Consider the following 24,799-nt stretch of genomic DNA (forward strand, 5'->3'; position numbering starts at 1 on the left):
CTCGAAACGAAGACTGGCTTCACTGACAGGTTGAAATCTCTATTGAAGACCACATAGTTACTCGTTTTTCTACTTTTCTATTAATATTGTCATGTACGCGGAAAATCACTAGAGGATACTTCAGATATCGGAAGTTAGGGAGCGGGAAGTCGGATGCGAATCAATGATGCTGTTACTAATTTTCGACGCGGTCGAATCCGGGTCGCATGACATTGTTCACCGTGCAGAATCACGCCCAGATAAGAGGCCTTTCTCTGCAGCTAGTCAGAACGTGATCACTTGATGTGAACTGCGTGGCTGAAGGATGAGTGGTGCAATATCCTGTCTATGTGCGAGCTAATCACACTGCTGGTCAGCTGCATGTGGCCGAAGTGCTCAAATTACTAGCGGGGAGGTTACGGGTTCCAAACTAACTGAGTCTCATGAGATGCAAACTACTGATGATCTTCAATAAGGATGAAACAGCTGTACACTGCTTCTCGGCCTTTCTGCATGGATTGGATCCAATGAAAGGAAAAATCTCTCACATTGTCATCAACTACATCACCACTTCACGTAATTACACTGGAATTCCAAACCTACTTTAGCCACTCTGTAATCGGGTTTCTTCAACATTTGTCTCACCTCTGCTGATGTAAAGTCCTATTCTGTTGGCACGACCGCATGGCTGGCAAGTGAGGTTGACACCAATACAGTGGCGAAGGTAAAAATTGCCGAGTAAAAGCAAAGACAATCACAGGTTTAGATGTTACTATGAAAAGCTGACAGGCGTCAAAAGAGAAACTAAGAAATTCCATTGAGAACCTGCTACAACATTACGTTATAAGCAAAGCCCGGAATACATGATTTTCGGGTGCTTATTATGAACCGAACTCTTACACTGGGACAACAGTGCTGAAGGAACCAAAGGAACATGCTGGCGTGAAAATAGAACCGTTACTACATCTGATCTCACGTACCTTGCAACACATCGCATAGGTCTTCAGAGTGTTCACTTGTGCCCACCCTAGAGGCCCGCTGGAGTTGAGACTCTTCATGAAAGCTGCATAGAGTGTACGTTGGAGAGGAGAGAGTTTAATGAGAAGCACAATTTCCGTTTTTGGAGGAAGACTAGCTTTCAGCACTACATGGGACCGACGCTGAACAAATCCCGATAAAAGGTCATGTAAAACATGGGCACGGCCTTGCATGACCTTGCGATCTTCCGGTGTGCTATCAATACATTGGCCATTTTCAATTGGTCTTTGGAACATGTTGGTAAATTCCTGTTTCGTCCCCAAATAGCTTGGGCGCACAAAGTCTACCATGCACCAGTACTCCATGAGGTTGTTTTGCAGGGGGTAACCCGTAAGCACAACACGGCGCCTGTCAGGAAACCAAGAAAAAAATATATAAAAGTAGCTTAAAGACGGAAAGGATACTCTTCCAGGAAGAAAGTACACATACTCTCTGTGCGTGAATAAAGGATACGATTCAGCGCTAAAAAAGAAGTGAGCGGTGTAAAAGAATAAGGTTTTCGATCAACATGTCAAGGTACAGTTTCTTGATGACCCAAGCCAAAATCGATATGATTGGTGGCAATTAGATACACCCTGTGCTTGTGGTGTGATATCTAGGTCAGGAAAGTGGTGAATGATGAAGGTGGTCCACAGGCGCGGTTGCTAGGGACGAAATAATTATGGGGTTGGGTTACAGCGAATTAAAAGCAGTTTGGTTTAGACAAACTGAAAGCGAGTTTAAGTGTTCATTGTGGTCAAGGTGCAGCCACCAGAGCTCCATCGTGACCACTGAATGATTCTCTCCAGTGAATCGGTACCAACTATAAGCAATAGGTAAACTTGGCCCAGAGAAACGCAGCGGTACTTGGAAATTCTGAAGGAGATTAAAACTTGATGTATCGTACCAATGGAAGTCTAGCGTCCCAAAAACTGTATGGAAATCGGGACTTACGGAGGGGACGGACTCAATTTTGCTTCCAAGAGTATTGGAACCCTAAACTGTGACTTAATTGGAATTTCCGCGCTCAGATTTGTCAAAAAAGGGGAAACTTCTTGCCTAAGGAGAGAACTCCATCGAAAAACGCAAAATTGGTCCAGCTTTTTGTTGACTCCAATCCAATTCCCGTAACTCTTCGTCTATATCACCCGTTGCTTTCACCGCAGGCTACTAATGCATTCCAGGTACGACCTACGGATTGTCATTGAGTTATTTAAGCAATGGTGCAACCCGTATGAAAACCACAGAAGGCCATGGGCGTTTGTGGAGAAGATGGCATTAACGCTGTGCACAGATGGAAGTTTAAAGAAAGTGAAACCAGTTTTGAAGACAGCTCACACAGTGACGGAGCACTAAACTCGGCCACCACCAAGAATTATCGGTGTGTGGGCAAAATGATTCGTACAACATGTGAGTCTGCATTAAAACTGGTTCGTCATAACGCTCTATTGGAGGTAGTGGAAGACGTGAGATATCGAGGGGCGCGTGCAAACTGAGTACCCAGGCAGTCAAGGTCCAACATGGCGAACAGTGGAAATGTATCAACGAAGACACGTTCTTCTCGATCTGTTGAGAGAGGACGGAACGTTGGCGTAACTCTACGATTCAGAAACGAAGGAACACTTCGTGGAACTGTAGTTGTATATGTTTCGTCCGAGGAAAAGTAGTCTTTAAGGGCACCGGTATGCTGGTACTGCCGATATGAAACTGACTGTGACGAAGTGGATACAACAATGCGCACCTGAATTTCTTCAACGGGAGTTCGGAATCTGGGTTTTCAAGTTAGCGCAAATACATCTTTTGTAATGTAGATTGTAGCATATAAAGTTGCTCTGTAAACATGTAGGATCAGAACAAAGTATATTAATTGGAAAAAACAATTATGCCAACATCTGTGGTAGCATACCGATCCTAACTGCGCAAAATTGAGAGAAAATGCTATTCTCCAGGGCTGAACACGCCCGAAGTCAAATTCCCAACTGCACAAAATGTCATGCAAATAAGCGAAAACATAAACCATGAGGATAATTCACATAGTTGAAGTGATCCTAATATGCTCGTAGAGACGAAAATTGACCATAACCTACCGTGTTTTTATGGCCTTCAAAGCTTTGGAGATAGAAGCTTCACTATTCTTAATCCGATGGCCTTCATCACAGATGACGAGCTGGGGACCGGGGTCGATAAGGGCGGCGTGAAAATCTGTGATTACCAGAAAAACATTAGAGTTAGGCCAGTTGGTCTCCGGAAATGAGTGCATTTTAAAAGGTTTTAAGCAAAGGAAACAAAGTAGATGGGTATTGATGTCCACTGTAGTTCAGGTTGACGGTCACTTTTAGAGCGAATTTTTTCAACACTATGGAAACAACAAGGGAACCTGAAGATAAAGAGGTGTGCGATGTAAGACAACCAATCTTCAGCACACACAACAACATATACAAAATACACGAAGCTTTGGACAATCCATAAGCACTAACAGCACTACAAACTGATTGGTGGAAGCACGGTCACCAAACGACAGTGACGGCATCGGCCCTGATAACCGAGTCAAGGGGTGGTGCCTTCAAAGAGGTGCTTGAACCCTTCAAAGAGATCCCGTCAGTGAGCAGCACAATCGGTAAGCTTGTTTCTGCGGGTCATGGACAAAAACCACACGGTACGAAAAGACACCGAATAAACTTGGAATAAACATTCAATCCTTGAGGAACAGTATCAACCACTAACCTGCTAACATCTTTTCCCGTCTCTCCTCTTCAATCAGGTCTAAACAAATGGTCTTTTTCTTACGCCGCGAGAAAGCACGAATCTCTGCCTTGGTCACTCCACGCTTTTGATTCAGAAGCAGACGAAACATCTCATAGCCTAGTAGAAGAACTCCTCCCTCCTCAAACCATTGATTGACGATCTGGATGGAGGGAAAGGGCATGATAGTCTGTGTCAGATTGCAAGAAGCCACTTAGTTTCAGAAAGCCAGTTGGCGTTTCTTATCAAGCACCAGTCATTCTTGTCCATTCAGTAAGGAAGCTGTGATGGCAGCTAAGTAGAGCCGTAAAGTACTCAGAGGGATCTATATTCTGTCGCAGGTACAGTCAGCGTGAAAAAAACTAACGTCGTGAACGTTACGGTCACACACCGATCGATATTTCACGGACTAATCGTGCGTGCATGTAGTATGGCAACTCAACAACAAGTGGTGGGCTAGAGAAATAAAATGTCTATACGACACAGGCCGTATAAAGTTCTTCAAGCCCTGTGTCCTGATATGCTAACATGAAAGGATAAAAAATTAACGCGGTTCAACAGCGGGGTAAGCTCTGTTAATTTTATATCATCCGTAACATCAGTAGCTAAAGGACCAGCAACCACAGACAAGGGTGTGATGAGTTCTATCCTGCTTTTTAAGTCATCAAATGGATGTGATGATAACTAGCAACCCATAAGAGTTCCACGAATCCTCCATGAGAAAGTAGCAACAAAAGTCACTTGGCTACTCTGCCTGCTAACGCCAACTCGATTGGTAGTGAGAAGTTTACAGCCAAACGACCTAGCTCAACAAACAATCCAATGATACCATGCTTCCTAAGTTAACAACAGTCTCCTTCACAACCAATGACAGGTGGGGAACAAATACTGGGACTTGAAAACTAGACCAGAAATAAACTGGTTATGCAACAACTTTTCGAGGAAAATCCGGTAATAGGTAGCAACAGGCATGAAGATGGATACCTCGACCGCTCGTGGCAAGCAATCGCGTAATTACTGAAGGACATGGCTTTATTAGATTTTCTAATCACCAAGCCACAGGGGAAACTTAGTATGACAAACGTAAGGATAGCACTGATGCACTTAAGTATTGTGTCGAGACAGCTGAATCCATCCGTACTGACTTGTAACTCCCGTGCTCGTCTTTGGCTTGCTGTTCCGTTCACTTTGACATATCAAAAGATGGGGTAGCTTGAGACACCCATTATAAAGTTACTACCTAATTTTTCAAACCAGAGTCTTTGTGACTGGCGAGAAACCCGGAATAAAAATGTCCTATTCCATCATCATCATCAGAGGCAGCAACATCAGTATTGACACATGTTTCACTGCCTTATTCCGACTGGCCTATGTGCTGAGCTCGCGAATACATCCATCCAATCGACGTGGTGGCCAGTTAGTTTAAGCAGTTCACCTCCGGATAGTCCGTAAACGCCTCGACCAATCCGTCGTGCTGCACAGGCGCATATTCAAGAGTAAGCAAGGAGGCTGATGCTTTTCAACTATCGTTTGGGAAGGCAAAAGGAGCACCGGACATCGTAGCTCGGAAACCTGTTCACCAAAGACCTAACGAAACTACCACTTGATTCGAAACCTTGTGCGAAGTACTGTCTAGTGTGAATCGTAGTTCCCGAACTTCCATTCGGGATATAGAGTCCACTCATCATTATCTTCGGCCGCAAAAAGCCATGTACTTACTGTACAGTGGTTATAGCCTTAGGTTCTTTCGCCGATGATCTAGAGATACAGAGGTACCGGCGTTGTCAGTGTCCATGACAGAACCTCAAAGCGAACGACCCATGGTCATGCAATCAAGATGGTAGCTTCGTGTAGCAGTCAGGCGGGAATTCTTCGCAACGCTCTGGAGGAGTCAGGGCCGACAGCAGACCGATAAAAAGTTCTCACAACGAGCGCGCTACTGAATTCTCACCAAGTTATTACGCTTGTGTGCTACGACAGACTAAAATACCAATTATGATGAATAAAAAGGTGACATTTCCCTNGTTTCGAAGCTTACTTTGATAATAAGAAGTGGTCACGTCACGAAACAATAGTAACTCCGCACGGTCAAAGGAACGATTCAACGGACAGTATTTCCGATAACTAGTCAATCAGGATATAGGCGAAGGACTAACAGAGCCCATAAGCCGTAGTAGTGTAGCCAAGCGTAGTGTTTATTGACCGAAGCCCAATGTCTACTAACCGGATGTTTGCGTAAAATGGTGTGGGGTATGACAACCGAATCTATACTCTGTTAAAGATAATGTTCCAGCTTGCGGATGATTACCTGAAAGAAGTTAGCCCGAAGTGTGTGCACGGTACAAGAAAGATTTGAATGTTACTAACTTGGTGTCGTTGTGTCATCGTTTTGACAACGTCTCGTACAACAAACAGTTTGAACGAACGTAAATTCCCACGCTGCTCGATACCATTTTGCCTCTCGAATTCCTCAGATTTGCAAAGAGGAACGGTTTCAGTCGAGCCGAATGATTGCTCCATCGGTTTTTCAGTCGTGCCATCTACCTGACCACTGTGCTCAGAAAACAATTCAGAGAAGGTGTGCTGGTCGTATGTAGATTCCTCAGTAATTTCCCCAGATGACATCGCAGTGTTGGTGTCTGCAGTTGTGACTGCAACCGAATCCGACGCCACTTTAGACCAAAAACGGCTTTGCTTGAGTCTATCAGTGGGCAACCACAACTCAAACTCCGCTTGCCAGTTCTGGAACGCAAAATAGACATACACAAGTACAGTGAATCAATGCTCCTTCTGAGGATTCAATATGGATCTGTTTTCCTCTAATTAGATGCTTCTTCCCTAGGACACCTTGTTAGACATCAGGTATGAAACCGGAGACAAATTAACACAAGTAAAAATCCGTAAAAAAAAATCGTCCGGCTGTAACAACATTTCGGTGCCATGCCATCCGGAGGAAGCACGAGGGCTGGCTGCCAGCCAGGTTGCCCAGCCTAGACAGGGGAAGTCGAGGGGTCGGAATCGAGCCACTGACCCGCTCAGTAAATTCGCGCTCCAACCATTGAAACATCTCGCTCCGTAAAAATCGGTAAAAATGTGTGTATTACTGAGAAAATATCCGTTTCAGGAAAAAAAACAAATTAGGCGTAGTATGGCAAGGTGACAGAATCCTTAAGACTCAAGGGGTTGATAACTTCTGGTAAAACTAAATGCACCAATCAAATAATATTCATTTTATTTCCGCTCACACTTGAGATATAAAAAGCTCTACTGACAAGATGTTTTTTAGGCAACCGATTTTTTAGAGGGACGAATGTGGAAAACTTACGAATGAAAAAGCAATGTTGTTAACCTACAAAAAATAGAGCACCATTGTCCGGCTACAGAATACCCACGAGAACCGATCGGAATTGGCCTATTCTGGCGAGCTCGAGATAACTCAGTGGTAAGTGTCCGCGGTTCGGACCGTCTCAGCATCTCAACCGTTCCTGTCTATGCTTGGGCAACCTGACAGTATTTCGGCCCTCGTGCTTCCTCCTGGTAGCATGAAAGCAATGCACCGATGGGGTGTAACGGCTGAATGACTCCAACGAGACAGAGGGAGAGAGTGGTCTCCCCAGAGGGACGACTGCATATTTAAGTTAGACGGAGTAACTAAAAGCAAGAATTGGTTACATGTATGAGGTTGAACAATGGCTTCGCATTACTAGTGGTGCTTGAAAAAAGGAACGACATACTTGAATTGTGTTGATCGGCACAATGACCAACACTCGTTTCACATTGCAGTAACGAAAAATTGTGTCCAAAAATCCAATAATCTGGATAGTTTTTCCAAGACCCATGCTGTGGGCCAGAATACAACCGAATCCATCAGTAGTCTCGAATCGCTGTTGGTTTTCTATCACATTGTCGTAGAGGAACCTGATTCCGCTAACCTGAAGGAGAAATACAGACAGTAACTGCTTTCAGAAATCGAAATCAACACGTGTCCTAGCTCGTGGCAACTCAAAGAGATTATTCCTCTCTTGTTCAATCTGCTTTCAAGATTAGTAAACTCATGGTACTCGGTCTAGTTCTCATGTGCTACTGCACGTTAAGGTCAGCAGTTGACGTGACATCTTTGTGATCTCTACCATCCAGTTCTAGAGTACAAAACTCAAGTTTTCGCAGCTCGCACGTATTCTGATATGTTCAAGGAGTTCGACTGTGGCTATATGAAAAAAACTTTCCGGCGACCCAAAATTATAAATAGTGAGAGAGGAAATACTTCCAGCTAAGTTAGCACAGTGGAAACCCTACGAGAAATCATGTAGTTCTTACCATCAAACACGAGGCACAGAAAGCGTATGAGCCTGAGGTACTCATTATTACGTTCGGTACGGCACTTCCTTTATCTCAAAGAAATACCTTCTGGGATAGCAAAAATGTCTCCACGATTGGATAGGTCCTCGTAGATGGGCATGATTAATAAGAACGACATTGTACGTTTTCCGTGCGAGAATAAAGAAATCCTGATTGTATCGAGGTTCTTTAAAGGGCATTTTTGAGTGTGTTGCAACAACTGTCGCTCCGGAGATCAAGCGCTCTTTCATATATGCCAGGACACATAGGACCATGAGCACCCTAGCATCCAAGCCCCTGCAACTGAAAGTTACACCACATAGCAAACCAATCACATCAAGCAAACGTGAACATGTTAACTTGTTCAGACGTGATATTTCAGGTGCGTTCAGCATATGCCGGTCGAATAGTGGTAGCACGCTCGTCCTACATATCGGAGGTCTGGAGTTCAAACTTCAACACGGCCAAGAACATGCACTGGTGACGAGCTCTAACGAAAGCTGAACCCGAGTCTAGTGCTTTTCCCTTTAAGGTGGGCTCCCCGGAATAAGTATACCAAAACAGGATGATGACTGTGATGTGAATGTTAAATTCTTGAATTTGGGTGACTTATCACAAAACTCAAAGCTGAAATGACGCAAGGCGAGAGTAATATTTGGGACTTGAAAAATATTCAACAGTCGCACACTACCACCCTATTTTCCAGATCCAATACCTTCCGAAGCACTACAGCTTGGTTGAAACGAATGGTAGTGGGGATTTACCTCATGCAAAGTTATCGGCAAGTACATTCAGGAAAAATTCGTGAATGGAGTGGGACAGCAAACCTTATGTTATCGATGGCTTCCGAAGAAGACAAGGAGATATGGCAGTTGTGAATTCACCTTCAATTCGCACAGGGGAGCTTGGAATCGTGGGGAGATTAAATATCCTGTAAGTTGTATTAACTCATACCATGGTGTAGCAGCTTAGCTGAATGTACAAACATCTGAGGCTTAAACCAAGGTCGTTAAAGCAATAAATAGCGATATTACCTAATCTCCGAGTGTGTTTGATTGTATAACTGTGGCGTGGGACCACTACGAGCGAGTCGTGGATAGCCGTTGTCGTAAAATCACAGCTCATGCATGCTAGTGCAAACGGATCTGCAACTAGAAAAGGCTAAGGGGAATTTACTGAATAAGAACGCGCCGTGGTTGGTAAGTTGAGGTAGTATGATCATGTATCGCACAAAAGTTGTCGACTTCATGGAGTGTTGTTTATTTGTCTAGTCCAAAGTGTTTGACCGACATGGTATAAAAGTGCGAAAACGATGTAGAAAAGTCGGTGCGACTGACCCCGGATTGCATCTGTGATAATACTGGGGCTCTGCAAAAGATGCCGTATGAAATGGTTACCAACTAATGCCAATGGCCCCACTGATGTCACTTTTTACTCGGATAGTCTGACTGGACGCTTAGAAATGTAGCAGCCTCGGAGCGTTTGCAGTTTGCTAGCCCGAGGTCTCTTCCCTCTCCCTTCTCATTCTATTTTCACAACAAGGTTACTTCCAACAACGTGCCATTGCACCTGTGTTCAACATTGACTTTGCGCTGTTGATGATGGTGATGAAGACCGTTTAATATGGCAGTCGACTAGCTGTTTTAAATCAGTGGCATAGGGTGACGCTTCCCATGCGGAGTAAATCAACCACCTGGATAACCCAAGTGTCCCACCCGAGAGGTTCATTTCTTCAAGGAGGACTGAAGTCGAAAAACCGCGTACCGATAGAACTGCCTCCTCGATGGGGTTACCCATGAGGGGCACCATGCATAGCAGTATTGTTTTAATGACCTTTTTGCTGTCTGGGAAGTCTATGCAATGAAGGAGAACCACGAAGGCGATTATTTAACAGGCTAAGAAGCAAACAGTAAAACGTTGAAATGATGGAATCGGCAGTGGCTTTCGGACAGTTTTTCAGTTTCTTCATTTAGGAGGTATCATGTTCCTGGTCACCAAATGAGGTATATGCATATATGTGATGACTCCTCAAAACAGGACACCCAGAATGAAAACGAAATCGCTTGATATGAAAGTACACTTAACGAATAATATCATCAGGACAATGAACTTCTAAGAGCTGTTAGTGGCAATATTGATCCACTGACAGATGCTGGGAGGGGGTTTTATAAGCGACAGGAGCGATCGATTTAACTAAAGCAGTAAAGGCCAAACCTTAGATGAATGTTGCGGTGGTTTCATCGTAGGCGGAGAGTGACTGTTGAGAACCACCAGCAGTCCAATAGACAACAATCCAACTGACCATAGTGGCTCAGTGGGCTGTTTGTGATTGGATATTTGATCAGACGCTAGCCGGTTGACCGTGTTTGCAGAACGAATTCCGAGAATCCGAGCCCATGCATGGATATATGCAGATAACAACCAGCATGGTATTCTAGAAAGTAGTATTCAATGTCTTGCACGGTATATGGGTCTGGGTATGCAGACTACAGTGTCTTACATAGCGCCCAACAATGCTGTCATACACAACTAAGTATCCCATGAGTTTCTACCAAGAGACTTGATGAAAAAAATAATACATATCCCTTTAAAACCGTCCACAGAAAGGGATCTCACAGTTTTAAGTGACCCATACCTTATTCCGAGACTATTGACTGTTTAGTGTCATTGAATTAATAGAAGTGTGCTTTTGGGTTTCCCATATTCTTCAAAATGCATAACTAAGCACGCGTGCGCCCCAAAATAAAACGTTCTAAGAGCTTCATTTCGTAAGGAGATGGTTATAGGTCTACGCATAAAGCGGTTGTGTGAGCAGTGAACCAAAACTACTCTCCGCTATCTAAAAGAACCACCTGGCGAAAAAGTGGAGATTTCAAAAGTTGTCGAGACACACCATCATATTCCACAACTCACCTGATGTGGTTTGATCACTCGGGCGATTTGTGGGGGTAAACAAATTTCGCATTCTGTTTCCGAGTCCCGGTTAGGATTTAACACAACCCGGCCTCTTTCATCCATTAGATTTGCGGCGTCTTGCAGTTCGCATATCTCCGTTTCAACCTCCGGTTCTTCTGGCTCCTCTTCACCATCACTAAGTTCAATGACATCTGAGGCCATATGCTGTGGGTGAATGAATCAGGAAAGATGATAATGTTACTTAGAGAACTAACAAACCCTCGAACCATAGACAAACCTCAGTAGACTGGTTTTAGACAAGATTCGACAATGTGCTCACTGAAAATTAAAACTTTGTAGCTGATTAGAGGTGAAACGTAGGCCAAATCTATCTGATTAAGACAGCCATTGACTTTGTTGGGGAATATGTCTAAACAGAGAAGGATATCTTCGAAGGATATTCGTTCTAGGTCAAGAACTGAATAGAACAAAATTAAAGGCAAATAGAACGGTCGCGGTAGTTTCTGATTGGTAACGCACCATGAAACTTACAGGCTATAAAAACTCAAAAAGTGAAAGCAAGAAATAGCATGCACCTTTTCTTGTTCATCATCCGAATCACCAAGAAGAATCGCATCATCGCGAGACTGCCCAGCCCTCCAGGATCCAAACAGATTGGCGGAAGCCGAACTCGATAAACTGGCGGAACGAGGTGTGGAATCACATGGCTTTGTACTACTGACATCGGTTGAGGATTCCTCAGCTCCTACAAGCTCTTCAACCGTACAGTCATCCGTGACGTTCATCCGACACAACGTTTCATCCTCTGGCTTGATCACAACTTCGCTTAATCTGGAATCAAGTGACCCGTCCAGCGGAGTAAGACACTCGGAGGCCGCCGTTTTGAGTCGTTTGGCCGATGTTTCATCGGCTTCCACTTCGCGACTGAGGAGAGGAACATTGTTTTCACCAACCTCGGCCGGCATACAACTGTCCGCATTGGTGAGACCATCTGATATTTTCATTAAAAAGGAAATGAGTTAGAATATCTGCATTGTACAACCAATTCTGCACCACTTGAAAATAGTTTGAAGAATACGAGGTATGGAAAGTTTTATTTTTTTCAAGAGATTGCAATGTTTTACCACAATTGATAAATCAAAATAAATCATCGGGAAAATACGAATAGACTATACACAGAAAATCACCTCTAAGCCTTGCTTTCGCCAGGGATACCTTCCTCCACCCTACAAAGACCACTCCGGAAGGTTCCACAAGACTCGGCTCAAAGGTGACGCTTCTTGAGAGACATCTACTAATGCGCAAAATAAGCCTCCACATTTGCCTTCCAGACGCAAACCTTCCCCCCAAAAAAGACCAGGGCGTGAAATTCGTGAGCTAGGCTAACTCCTTCGGCAGTGGCTTGACTTCATGGCCCAAATTATGACCGCGTAGTGTCATTAAATTTCGAGTGAATTGTCCAACATAAATTTCAAGTGTGCTGCATGTTCCTGGTCCGGATCGCTGCACACGACAATATCGCCTCCATACATGGTAACATTCTTTAGTCCCTTCAAGAAACGAACGATCCAGCGCCGGAAAGTGAATAATGTCCGGAACAGCCCAAAAGTTATTCTTCTGAATCGACATTGATTATCCTCAATCATAGATGCCTTTTTCTCCCGCTCTTCTCGTTCGATGTCCATCTGTCAGAGCGCGAGTTAAACCCAGTAGAATAACGAGATTCCTGGGACGAGTGATAAATTTTCACGACTTCAAGCACAGCTAATATCAGACTTGGCGTCACTCCGTTCAAATCATGTACCACAGATACATTGGTTCCGGTCTCTACAGTTTCGCTCACCTGCAAACAGAGGGGAAAGGTGAATATTGGAGGTGCTGGTGTGCTCAATAGGTTCGTTATGAATAAGTCCGCTTATCTGAGGGGACAGGAAGCTAGTACGCAATGAAGGCAATAGATATGATGCAGGAGCGCCACTGACGGCGTGATTGAGCCAAGTTCGCCAGTGTCATAAACCATTGATAAGTCCCAAAATCTCCAACCAAGCAGGTGGCAGCTGTCCACTTGATTGCGTTCACTGTTTAACACTGTTATAGTTCATATCCAGGTCATGGACACTATAGTTCTCGACCGCTTCTGCTCAGCACAGAACTGGGCTAGTAGCTCTGCTAGGCAGATGGTCCTCACGACGTTTGAGAGATTAGAATGCGCCATTGTAGTCGGTAGGTACAACAATGTGTAAATCTCGACGATATCCGGCGTTTATTTGGTCAAATTGACCTGGAAAAAACACTGTTATAGTTCATATCCAGGTCATGGACACTATAGTTCTCGACCGCTTCTGCTCAGCACAGAACTGGGCTAGTAGCTCTGCTAGGCAGATGGTCCTCACGACGTTTGAGAGATTAGAATGCGCCATTGTAGTCGGTAGGTACAACAATGTGTAAATCTCGACGATATCCGGCGTTTATTTGGTCAAATTGAATGGCCTGGAAAAATTCCTGACAGCTAAGAGCACAGCTTCTTTTACCCTCTTTAATTCACCCTAGTAAATTTTTACCATCAGCATGACTGTATTTCCAGTAGCTAGCCAGACAAGCTGGATCCACTTGAACTACTGACACTCGTTGAGCTCGAAATAACTCGGTGATTCAGGCCGGAAAGCTTGCGATTCAAAACCAACTTCGGCCTCTTGAATGCTCCGGTCTAGCCCTGAGAAACCTGGCAGTATCTCACCTCTTGTGATTTTTTCGGGTGGCATGGCAGCTAAGCACCAAAAGGGTGTTACAGCTGAACGAGTATTATCATTACTATTATTAGGATACTGAAACACCCGAGAGCTGATGAGCGGAACTGCTCTGCTTTGATATCCGTATTCCTGAAGTAAGCCTAAGTGATGAGCCCACACAAATGCATGACTGGAGTCAAGCTGCGTGGGCCAGGAGGAACGGCAACCTTTAGGTGAGGCCATCAGTAACTGAGCCACATGGTCCAACCGAGCCCATGACAGGTTTGTAGTTAGCAGCTCCCATGTAGCTAGGTGTGGTTGCTTATGCTGGACGTTCGTACTGGCCAGTAACAGATGATGTCCGGTACACAACCTAACCGAACTAACCGTGCTTCTCCCGGGCTTGGTCGTCTAACCTGGGTGTTCATATCACCAGCCGAATGACCATAGCCGTTCTTGTTGCTGACCGAAACAGAAGAGACAGATATCGATAAAACTCAAATTTTCCACCTCCAGAACCGCTGTCCGTCGGGACGTATGCTGACAGGGCAAGTAAACGTAGTTCATCACATCGAATTGCATCGATCTTAATCGGGTCAGACAACCGTATGACGCAAAGACGACTGACTACTGGGACAGTCCAGTAAAGCCTTTCCAGTCCCTAGGACTGAATGCAACCCCCACACCATGGACACAACCAACCATCGAACCAGTAATAACATCAGAGTGAAGCGCGAAACATATGAACTCTCCAAAACAGCATGAGGTGTACAATCGAAGTAAGGTCTTGTATGTGTGTTTGGAAGGCAACATACATCGACGGAAATGGAAAGTTTGACTTTAGCGAGAGACAGTCGTTGTCCAGGTTGACTGAGTGTGGACACTGAAGACTGCAATTGAGACCTGTGAGTTTAGACACAGAACAGCGGTCAAGGGACTGGGTGATGAATTGACCGCAGTGGAAAGGGTGAAGGCCAATGAACAGAGAACCGGAAATCAGATGAAAATCGGTATTTCTCGTCCATTCAGGACAACCGGGGAGTTGTATACAATGCTAACTACCTACAATATACCATTTTCAAACATTTCTCGCATCTATATGTGGACCTCAGTCACAATCGAAATAAATCGTTTAGCTGTAATACCCTTTCAATTCGTAGATGCGAACGTCTATGCTGAAAGTTCGTACTTGCCAGAAACAGTTCGTGATCAGCACACAGCTGAAGGAGTCGATCTCCGTTGTCTGTGCGGCGAGCATCGACTCCGAAACGACCACCCAAATGTGATTCCAAGGAGCTCAGACGACCTACTTGAGCATTCAAATCGCCTGCAAGGATCACAATGTCAGTGCTTTTTGCCTGTCGAATGAGCCCGGATAGATCTCGATAGAAAGTATCCTTCTCCGCATCAGAACTACAGTCCGTTGGGGCATAAGCCGACACGACAAACAGGCACCGCTTTTTATGCCGCGAGGCATTGAGCTTGATTGAACTGGATGAGCTGAGTTCATCCTTGGCGTTCTGAGATGCAGAACAACGCTCGGGTCTTGTATGCGTGTTTCGGAGACGCAGCATACATCGATTTTAAGGGAGTACAAGGTTTCATCAAGCATTGCCTGTTTGCCAAGTTGACATAGACTACGGACGTTAAAAGCTCCTATATAGAAAGGATCTTGTGGATTTAGGTGTTATTTTGTTTAATGATTGTAGGCAGCGAGGAGCACAAGGCCCTTCGGTCAGATGACTGACAGTCAAATGGTCCAGCGACGTTTGCTTGTGCAGTGGGAAGGGGTTGGGGAGGGACATCAGTGGACGCTGTACTGCGCGGGCAAATGATACTTCCCGGTTGCCCAGGCCGAGGAAGGGGGTTTGGTTGAGGTACCCCACCTTGAGCCTTTGACTCAAAAGTCTGACCCACAAAGCAATGGGATAACGTAGGGTTTTTTTCGGGGACCCTAACCCTAGCCTCTGACTCAAAAGTCTGACCCACGAGGCAGTGGGAAAATGTAGGGTTTTCTTAGGGGACCATACCCGGAGCCGACGAGTCAACAGTCTGACCTGCTCGGCTGCAGAGGGTTGGCCCAACCCGAGGGCGCAGGGAATAAGGCATTACTGTCTCATTCCTGATGCGGCTGCGCACAGCAGGTGCCTTTTGAGCACCACCGGGCTCTTTGGTTTTAAAAGTATTTCGACCGTATTGGATAATGCGCCGGCAGTCATGGTCAACCGCTGGGCAATCGGAGTGTGCGATTTTTGGGGCCGAAATTTTCTAACCCGTCCTTCCTCAGGGGAAGGCAGCATCGCTGCTTCCATAAATATGGACATGCTGGTCGCCTGGGGGGAACACTTTACTGCCTTCACACTCCTGTTGCAGAGGACAGTACGACTTTACCCCCAGACCGCCTCGTAGCACGATTACTCATAGTGCCGGGTCTCGCTGCTCCCCTTTGGCCTTCCTGGCATGGTTGCACCTTGTGGAACGAAGTTCCAGCCAGTGTAGCCCGCGGGATCGCTGCAGCACTCAAGCCCAACCACCACGTCAAGTTGGCAGCTTTAGGTCGGGAAGGTCGGGTCGTTCCAAAGGAAGCAGGAGGGCTGAGATACTGCCAGGTTGCCGAGACCCAGATAGAAGTCGAGAGGCAGAGGTCGATTTTGAACCACAGAGCTTCCGGTCAATGAGTTCGCGCTCTAACCACTGAGCCACAGTCGTAGATGAAGCGGTATCTGATGAGGTCCATGTGGTCGAAAGCATTCGAGAGACGGGGGAATTTCCTGCTCCATCCACGGGCCGAAGCCGAAAACGTCTTCCTCGCCTGTGAACAGTTCTACGTAATAATCAACCACAGGCTGTACTAACGGAATACTTCATACGCGCAGTTTGATCAGGGTAGATCCGGGTAACCGTCGGGCCTGACGGCGACATACTTTATCATCAGCTTACATCGCTTCGTGTCTACAACGGATTCCGTATTTCTAAAGAAATGACATAAAACCATCTGCCTCAAAATCCTGTTGCCCTGTTGTCGCCTATACCCAAGTCCCTAAACGCTAGCACGTACGGTTCGCGTACAGCTTCCTTCCCTTTCTGCCCCAGAGACGTCCCTGACCCTAGCTTGAGTAAGCTCAACTCGCTCTTCTTGTCTATTCCAATTGCCACATGTAGTGTAGGTTATGTAACTGCATGAACCGTAACCCATTCAGTCAAGATGAGCAAGCCAAATCATCATTATTGACACATGGCAGGTTGAGGCAAGAGGCCGACAGGGGCCAGCCATATCACTTTCGTAGCATCTGCTCCTTTCAGTGCGTCTCAGCGCTTGTCTTCAAGGTAGCGAGCCCCTCAGTTAACTGGTCCGCTTTCGTTGGCACAACACCCACTAGCTAAGTGTCTTGCTTTTACTGTGACTTAAGTCTGGCGAACAGCACCTCCGCCAACTCGCACCATATTCTCCATGTTCAATTGGCCGGTCGCTCTCGAGAACCACAGCTCAATGCAGAGTACCAGCGGCATGTCAATGTAGAACTAGTCCGACAGCAACTTCTGACGGGACACCCAATCTATTTCCGGAAAAGCGCTGTCCAGCCAATGCGGCTGATTTGCCAACCATTTTCAACCTTGCCGACGCGAACCGCCTCATAGCTCCATGGAGATTCCCGGAGAATCCAACTACTTAAAGGGGTTCTTTCGCTAAGCCCGGTATGCCACGGACCATTCTAGCCGTATCCATAGCCATATCCCTCTGACCTTTGACGTATCTTTTCCGCCGACTTAGCCCGACCTGTTTCCAGGCTAGCCGCCCCTGGTCCTGACAACCCTCCACCCATTTTCTCCAAATATGGAGGCGAATTTCTCATCCAGTGCCTCTCTAGCCTATTTGCGTCTATCTGGGAAAAAGAGGCCGTTCCAGATGACTGAGGTGAGTCAATAATACTGCCCATTTCCAAAATGGATAATCGCAGTGGATATGATAACCACAGAAGTGTAGCTTCGACTCCTGTTGTAACCAGGCTTCTGGTGTCACTGATCCTTCAGTGTCTAACGGTGGCACGCAAATCCTTGACACGTTAGCACCAAGTGGGACTTCGACTGGGTAGGAGGCTGCGTCCACCACATCTCCACAATCCGTCAGGTGTTGGGGTAACGCCATTTGTACGGGCTCACAATTTTGATGTCACTCGACTTCAACAGCGGGTTCGATTGTGTCGATCGGTCAATGCTGTTTACCGCACTTGCTCAAATAGGTGTGTCCCAGTTTGTGAGCATAATCCAAGCCCTATATTTGCATAGTTCTGGACGTGTGAGTGTATGGTGAGCTCTCCAAAAGCTTCCCTATGAAAAGTGGTGTCCGGCAAGGATGTACACTCTCTCCATTCTTATTTAGCTTCGTCATTGATGAAATAATGAACCGGACGCTGGAAGGCCTTCAAAACCCGTGTTCAAATCGCTGTTAATGAGCCTTGTCCATTTGGAGTACGCAGACATCTTTAAAGACGACGGCGCAGCACAAGTCCTTTTGAATAGACTGGTCACCATCAATGCGTTTTACGGCATGCGCCTTGCACCTTTAGAGTGCAAAGTCCTGTTTCGTAACAGACCATCTCTGGACATACCCCCTACAATTCAAGGGGAATCATCGGAAGTTATGGAGAATTTTACATATCTCGGTAGTTGTATTAGCTCAGACGGAAGTGCGCCTGAATTCTGATGAATCGCAAAGGCCCGAATCAAGTTGCATCACTTGCGGCGTCAAAACGACTCCACGAAGCCAAGGAACAAAAAGATTGCATGCAGTTGCTGATACTTGGCGGTGTGAATATGTCATCAACATCACCATCATCGACAGCATACAATCAGTGTTCAACACTGATGCTTCGCTTCCAAACAACCACGATCCATTTGAAAGCCTTATTTTGAAGAAAACAATAAAAGTGGACGGGATCTGGTGCTAGCCTACCACAATCATTCCGAGGCGTCTACACCTTTAGACACACATTCAGGCAATCTGGATGAAACCTGACAAGAACGCCACTGACATCACCATATCTTGCAGCGCCTCCAACCAGGAACATTGGAATTCACGCGGTTCTCATCCTGGAAGGAGAAGAGCACCGACAGCGCCCAAACGCTTTGTAATGTCTTTCATAACCCACCTGGTAGCTCAAGGGTTGGCCACCTCTCTGCTTCCGCCACTATGAATTGGACACGAAAACAGTATTATCTTCGGAAAACGATGGTTGTCATGCGCAATACACGGCATCTTATAGTACTGGACACATTCTTCAATGGAAGTTCCCGTTGCACAATCGAAAGCTCGTTTTATAATTACCTGATTACAGATTCTCCGAAACTAACCCACATCAGCTATGGTTCTGAGCCAAGGATTCTGGAACACCTGTAGACGTTCCCTTTCTGCCCCAGAGACGTCCCTGACCCTAGCTTGAGTAAGCTCAACTCGCTCTTCTTGTCTATTCCAATTGCCACATGTAGTGTAGGTTATGTAACTGCATGAACCGTAACCCATTCAGTCAAGATGAGCAAGCCAAATCATCATTATTGACACATGGCAGGTTGAGGCAAGAGGCCGACAGGGGCCAGCCATATCACTTTCGTAGCATCTGCTCCTTTCAGTGCGTCTCAGCGCTTGTCTTCAAGGTAGCGAGCCCCTCAGTTAACTGGTCCGCTTTCGTTGGCACAACACCCACTAGCTAAGTGTCTTGCTTTTACTGTGACTTAAGTCTGGCGAACAGCACCTCCGCCAACTCGCACCATATTCTCCATGTTCAATTGGCCGGTCGCTCTCGAGAACCACAGCTCAATGCAGAGTACCAGCGGCATGTCAATGTAGAACTAGTCCGACAGCAACTTCTGACGGGACACCCAATCTATTTCCGGAAAAGCGCCGTAAAGGCAATGCGGCTGATTTGCCAACCATTTTCAACCTTGCCGACGCGAACCGCCTCATAGCTCCATGGAGATTCCCGGAGAATCCAACTACTTAAAGGGGTTCTTTCGCTAAGCCCGGTATGCCACGGACCATTCTAGCCGTATCCATAGCCATATCCCTCTGACCTTTGACGTATCTTTTCCGCCGACTTAGCCCGACCTGTTTCCAGGCTAGCCGCCCCTGGTCCTGACAACCCTCCACCCATTTTCTCCAAATATGGAGGCGAATTTCTCATCCAGTGCCTCTCTAGCCTATTTGCGTCTATCTGGGAAAAAGAGGCCGTTCCAGATGACTGAGGTGAGTCAATAATACTGCCCATTTCCAAAATGGATAATCGCAGTGGATATGATAACCACAGAAGTGTAGCTTCGACTCCTGTTGTAACCAGGCTTCTGGTGTCACTGATCCTTCAGTGTCTAACGGTGGCACGCAAATCCTTGACACGTTAGCACCAAGTGGGACTTCGACTGGGTAGGAGGCTGCGTCCACCACATCTCCACAATCCGTCAGGTGTTGGGGTAACGCCATTTGTACGGGCTCACAATTTTGATGTCACTCGACTTCAACAGCGGGTTCGATTGTGTCGATCGGTCAATGCTGTTTACCGCACTTGCTCAAATAGGTGTGTCCCAGTTTGTGAGCATAATCCAAGCCCTATATTTGCATAGTTCTGGACGTGTGAGTGTATGGTGAGCTCTCCAAAAGCTTCCCTATGAAAAGTGGTGTCCGGCAAGGATGTACACTCTCTCCATTCTTATTTAGCTTCGTCATTGATGAAATAATGAACCGGACGCTGGAAGGCCTTCAAAACCCGTGTTCAAATCGCTGTTAATGAGCCTTGTCCATTTGGAGTACGCAGACATCTTTAAAGACGACGGCGCAGCACAAGTCCTTTTGAATAGACTGGTCACCATCAATGCGTTTTACGGCATGCGCCTTGCACCTTTAGAGTGCAAAGTCCTGTTTCGTAACAGACCATCTCTGGACATACCCCCTACAATTCAAGGGGAATCATCGGAAGTTATGGAGAATTTTACATATCTCGGTAGTTGTATTAGCTCAGACGGAAGTGCGCCTGAATTCTGATGAATCGCAAAGGCCCGAATCAAGTTGCATCACTTGCGGCGTCAAAACGACTCCACGAAGCCAAGGAACAAAAAGATTGCATGCAGTTGCTGATACTTGGCGGTGTGAATATGTCATCAACATCACCATCATCGACAGCATACAATCAGTGTTCAACACTGATGCTTCGCTTCCAAACAACCACGATCCATTTGAAAGCCTTATTTTGAAGAAAACAATAAAAGTGGACGGGATCTGGTGCTAGCCTACCACAATCATTCCGAGGCGTCTACACCTTTAGACACACATTCAGGCAATCTGGATGAAACCTGACAAGAACGCCACTGACATCACCATATCTTGCAGCGCCTCCAACCAGGAACATTGGAATTCACGCGGTTCTCATCCTGGAAGGAGAAGAGCACCGACAGCGCCCAAACGCTTTGTAATGTCTTTCATAACCCACCTGGTAGCTCAAGGGTTGGCCACCTCTCTGCTTCCGCCACTATGAATTGGACACGAAAACAGTATTATCTTCGGAAAACGATGGTTGTCATGCGCAATACACGGCATCTTATAGTACTGGACACATTCTTCAATGGAAGTTCCCGTTGCACAATCGAAAGCTCGTTTTATAATTACCTGATTACAGATTCTCCGAAACTAACCCACATCAGCTATGGTTCTGAGCCAAGGATTCTGGAATGTAGGTAGACGTTTCAGTTCCGCTGCTCGAACAGACCAAGTCTCACAGGCATACGACAGAGTTGCCCGTGCTGTAGCCTAATACGTCCCTTGAGTCCGCTGCTCGAACAGACCAAGTCTCACAGGCATACGACAGAGTTGCCCGTGCTGTAGCCTAATACACAGGTCCCTTGAGATTCAGGGATATACGGCTTTGACGCCATAGGTATTTCAAATTAGCAACCGAAACCCGAGCCTTGCGGATTCGTGCGTTGACCTCATCTGTCACATGATAATCCGAAGTAATACAACTTCCGAAATACGTAAAACACCCCACAACTTCGAGTACCCTTCTCTGAATTGTAAGTGGCGAGTTCAGTGACCACGTGTCCAGGAACATGACCCTATACATTGCGGGTGCAAAGCGCACGCCAAAAATTAGTTCATCCAAAACACCTGAACCTTCTCTTCGAGGACCGTAAAAATGTCGTCCACGAACGATTTTCGTCAGCAGCTAGTTCAACACCAGAGTTTTGAAGACCTTCCTTCGTTCGCCCCATTATCTCGTCGACTCTGAGAAATAAAGGGTGGCAATACTTGTCGTATACCATCTTGTTTAAGGAAACTTTCGGAGAGCTCACCATATACTCTCATGCGTCAAGAATTTTAACAATACAAGGAACTCATGTTCACAAACTTCCAGGGAGGGTTTGTTGAGGAGAGTAGACTGAACAGAAGAGTTCAATGCGCTTCGAAAATCCAGTACCAAAACTGTGCGTCATCAATGAGTAGGCAGTGTTCTCGAACCTGACACAGTGTGAAGATTTGGTCAACGCAACGCCTACCAGAATCTGGCTAGCTACCCTGGAGCCAGCGTTGCACGAGCCACCGTAAAGCGACGAAGCATAAGTGACGCCTCTCATGACGAAACTGTGCGTCATCAATGAGTAGGCAGTGTTCTCGAACCTGACACAGTGTGAAGATTTGGTCAACGCAACGCCTACCAGAATCTGGCTAGCTACCCTGGAGCAAGCGTTGCACGAGCCACCGTAAAGCGACGAAGCATAAGTGACGCCAACAGTCTCATGACGCCCGAGATCAAGCTGATTCCCTTGTGGTTAGCGGACTTATAATGATTCGCATTTTTGAAAATGGGCATTATCACCCATTCTTCCAAGTTGTCTGGGGTAGTCTCCTTTTCTCAAATGCAGCCGAACAGATCGTGTAAGCACTGACTGGGGTCTTCACACCAATCTTTAAATAATGCAGGTTGGACTAGGAGCTCGGTGACCTTGAAACATATGCAGTCATGTACATCCGAGGCCATGGGGGGTTATACGTCCACCGTCCAGGTTTTTACGTTGGCTTTGGGCTCCAAATGAGTGGCAGCTGGCGACCACGATAATTTTTGTGCGAATAATTCGGCCTACCAACCGAGGCGTTCCTCTGTATTCAAAATGGTCGCACCATTCTAAGCCTTGATGGTTTCGCTCACCAGTGGGTCCGTCACATGAAACGAGGCAACATCCCGCCATTCCTGGTTTTTGGAGCCCCTTCCATTTCCGAAGATTTTTGTGTCCACCATGGTCGGCGCGTGCACTTGTTCCTCTTGAAGTCTGATAATTCGTCGGGCCAAATTATGTTCGGGACCGGAGGTGACATTTTTCCGAAATTTAAGCAAAGTCACTGCTCGGTCTGATATCCAGTGCATGGGCGAGTGTGGTATCGCCATGTCACACGCAAAAATCATCGTTATCATTATTGTCAGCCGTAAGAACCGCGTGCTCGTCGTACAGTGGATGTAGTTGCCACAATTCCGTTCACCGATGATTTGGGGTGTGTTAGGTAGCTACGCATTAGAGACGCGAGCTGATAAATTGGTTCATAAATACAGCACTGTCAGTGGACTGTTAAGTGGGGAAATTGGGAAAGAGGCCATGGATTGAAGGCAATAGCTTGGATGCACGAGCACCATTGGGGGCTCGACTGGGTCATGTCTGACAATCCCTCTAGCCATTGGTGTGGCCCTTCTCGGGGTCCCCATCCAGGACGACGGCAATGACCAACACAGTTGAGTTTTCTGGTAAGTTTTCTGCCAAGTCAACGTTTAAGCGTTCCTGGCTCTTTTCCACCCTTCATGTGGTTGTGTGAAAAGAACCCTTTGAAGAAGTCGGTGGACTGGCATACGGGGAACGCGGCCAAGCCAGCGCAACCAATACAGTGTGGTCAGTTCATCTATCGAAGATGATTTATTTCTTCCGAATATCATTCAACTTACTTCAGCAGTGCTGATCCGGTGTTCCCACCACTCGGCAATGCTCCGAAGACATCGATGGTCAAACACTGAAAGTCTGTTGACGTCCTCGGCACGCAGCGGCCAGGTTTTTCACCCGTATACCAATATGGATCGCACCGCAACATTGTAAACTCGACCGCTGACGGATAACCTGTCACGCCCACGCCACAGGTGATGCATGTTCATAAAAACTGCTCTGGCCTTCTCAATGAGGATGGAAATATCATCTTTCGCTAGACCAGCAGGACTGATACAGCTGCCCAGGCAGACTAACTTGTCTACTACTTCAAGCGGCTCATCCGCAAGCATGAGGTTAAGTTCGAAGCCCACCCAGCCTTACAGTAGCACTTTACACTTTCCAGGTGTGAAGCGCATGTCAAACCGGGACGCACAATTACTTAGATCATTTAATATTGTCTGCACTACCATGGCATCAGACCCTAGAAGAGGTTTGTACTCGATACTTGTGAGCGGACGCCCCGGGAGAACTTCGACCCCACAGGCATTAGAGGCTGATGGTNAAACGAGGCAACATCCCGCCATTCCTGGTTTTTGGAGCCCCTTCCATTTCCGAAGATTTTTGTGTCCACCATGGTCGGCGCGTGCACTTGTTCCTCTTGAAGTCTGATAATTCGTCGGGCCAAATTATGTTCGGGACCGGAGGTGACATTTTTCCGAAATTTAAGCAAAGTCACTGCTCGGTCTGATATCCAGTGCATGGGCGAGTGTGGTATCGCCATGTCACACGCAAAAATCATCGTTATCATTATTGTCAGCCGTAAGAACCGCGTGCTCGTCGTACAGTGGATGTAGTTGCCACAATTCCGTTCACCGATGATTTGGGGTGTGTTAGGTAGCTACGCATTAGAGACGCGAGCTGATAAATTGGTTCATAAATACAGCACTGTCAGTGGACTGTTAAGTGGGGAAATTGGGAAAGAGGCCATGGATTGAAGGCAATAGCTTGGATGCACGAGCACCATTGGGGGCTCGACTGGGTCATGTCTGACAATCCCTCTAGCCATTGGTGTGGCCCTTCTCGGGGTCCCCATCCAGGACGACGGCAATGACCAACACAGTTGAGTTTTC

At 46.4% G+C, this 24,799-nt stretch overlaps 1 protein-coding gene across 1 annotated transcript in view; it reads right to left on the reverse strand.

The window, feature by feature from the left end:
- The window catches only part of T265_02049 (hypothetical protein), a gene marked incomplete at both ends in the record, with an annotated part of 37,244 nt that extends 13,409 nt beyond the window's left edge, over positions 1-23,835 (reverse strand). The window contains 11 exons of the mRNA XM_009166197.1: positions 960-1,365; positions 3,084-3,198; positions 3,721-3,901; positions 6,106-6,480; positions 7,473-7,670; positions 10,990-11,167; positions 11,524-11,983; positions 12,836-12,911; positions 14,867-15,241; positions 22,910-23,030; positions 23,693-23,835. Coding sequence (XP_009164461.1) covers positions 960-1,365; positions 3,084-3,198; positions 3,721-3,901; positions 6,106-6,480; positions 7,473-7,670; positions 10,990-11,167; positions 11,524-11,983; positions 12,836-12,911; positions 14,867-15,241; positions 22,910-23,030; positions 23,693-23,835 — 2,628 coding nt within the window. The remainder of the gene's footprint in view (positions 1-959; positions 1,366-3,083; positions 3,199-3,720; positions 3,902-6,105; positions 6,481-7,472; positions 7,671-10,989; positions 11,168-11,523; positions 11,984-12,835; positions 12,912-14,866; positions 15,242-22,909; positions 23,031-23,692) is intronic.
- Positions 23,836-24,799: the final 964 nt, after the last annotated feature.

Source organism: Opisthorchis viverrini (genome assembly GCF_000715545.1).
Source record: "Opisthorchis viverrini unplaced genomic scaffold opera_v5_23, whole genome shotgun sequence".
NCBI lineage: Eukaryota > Metazoa > Platyhelminthes > Trematoda > Opisthorchiida > Opisthorchiidae > Opisthorchis > Opisthorchis viverrini.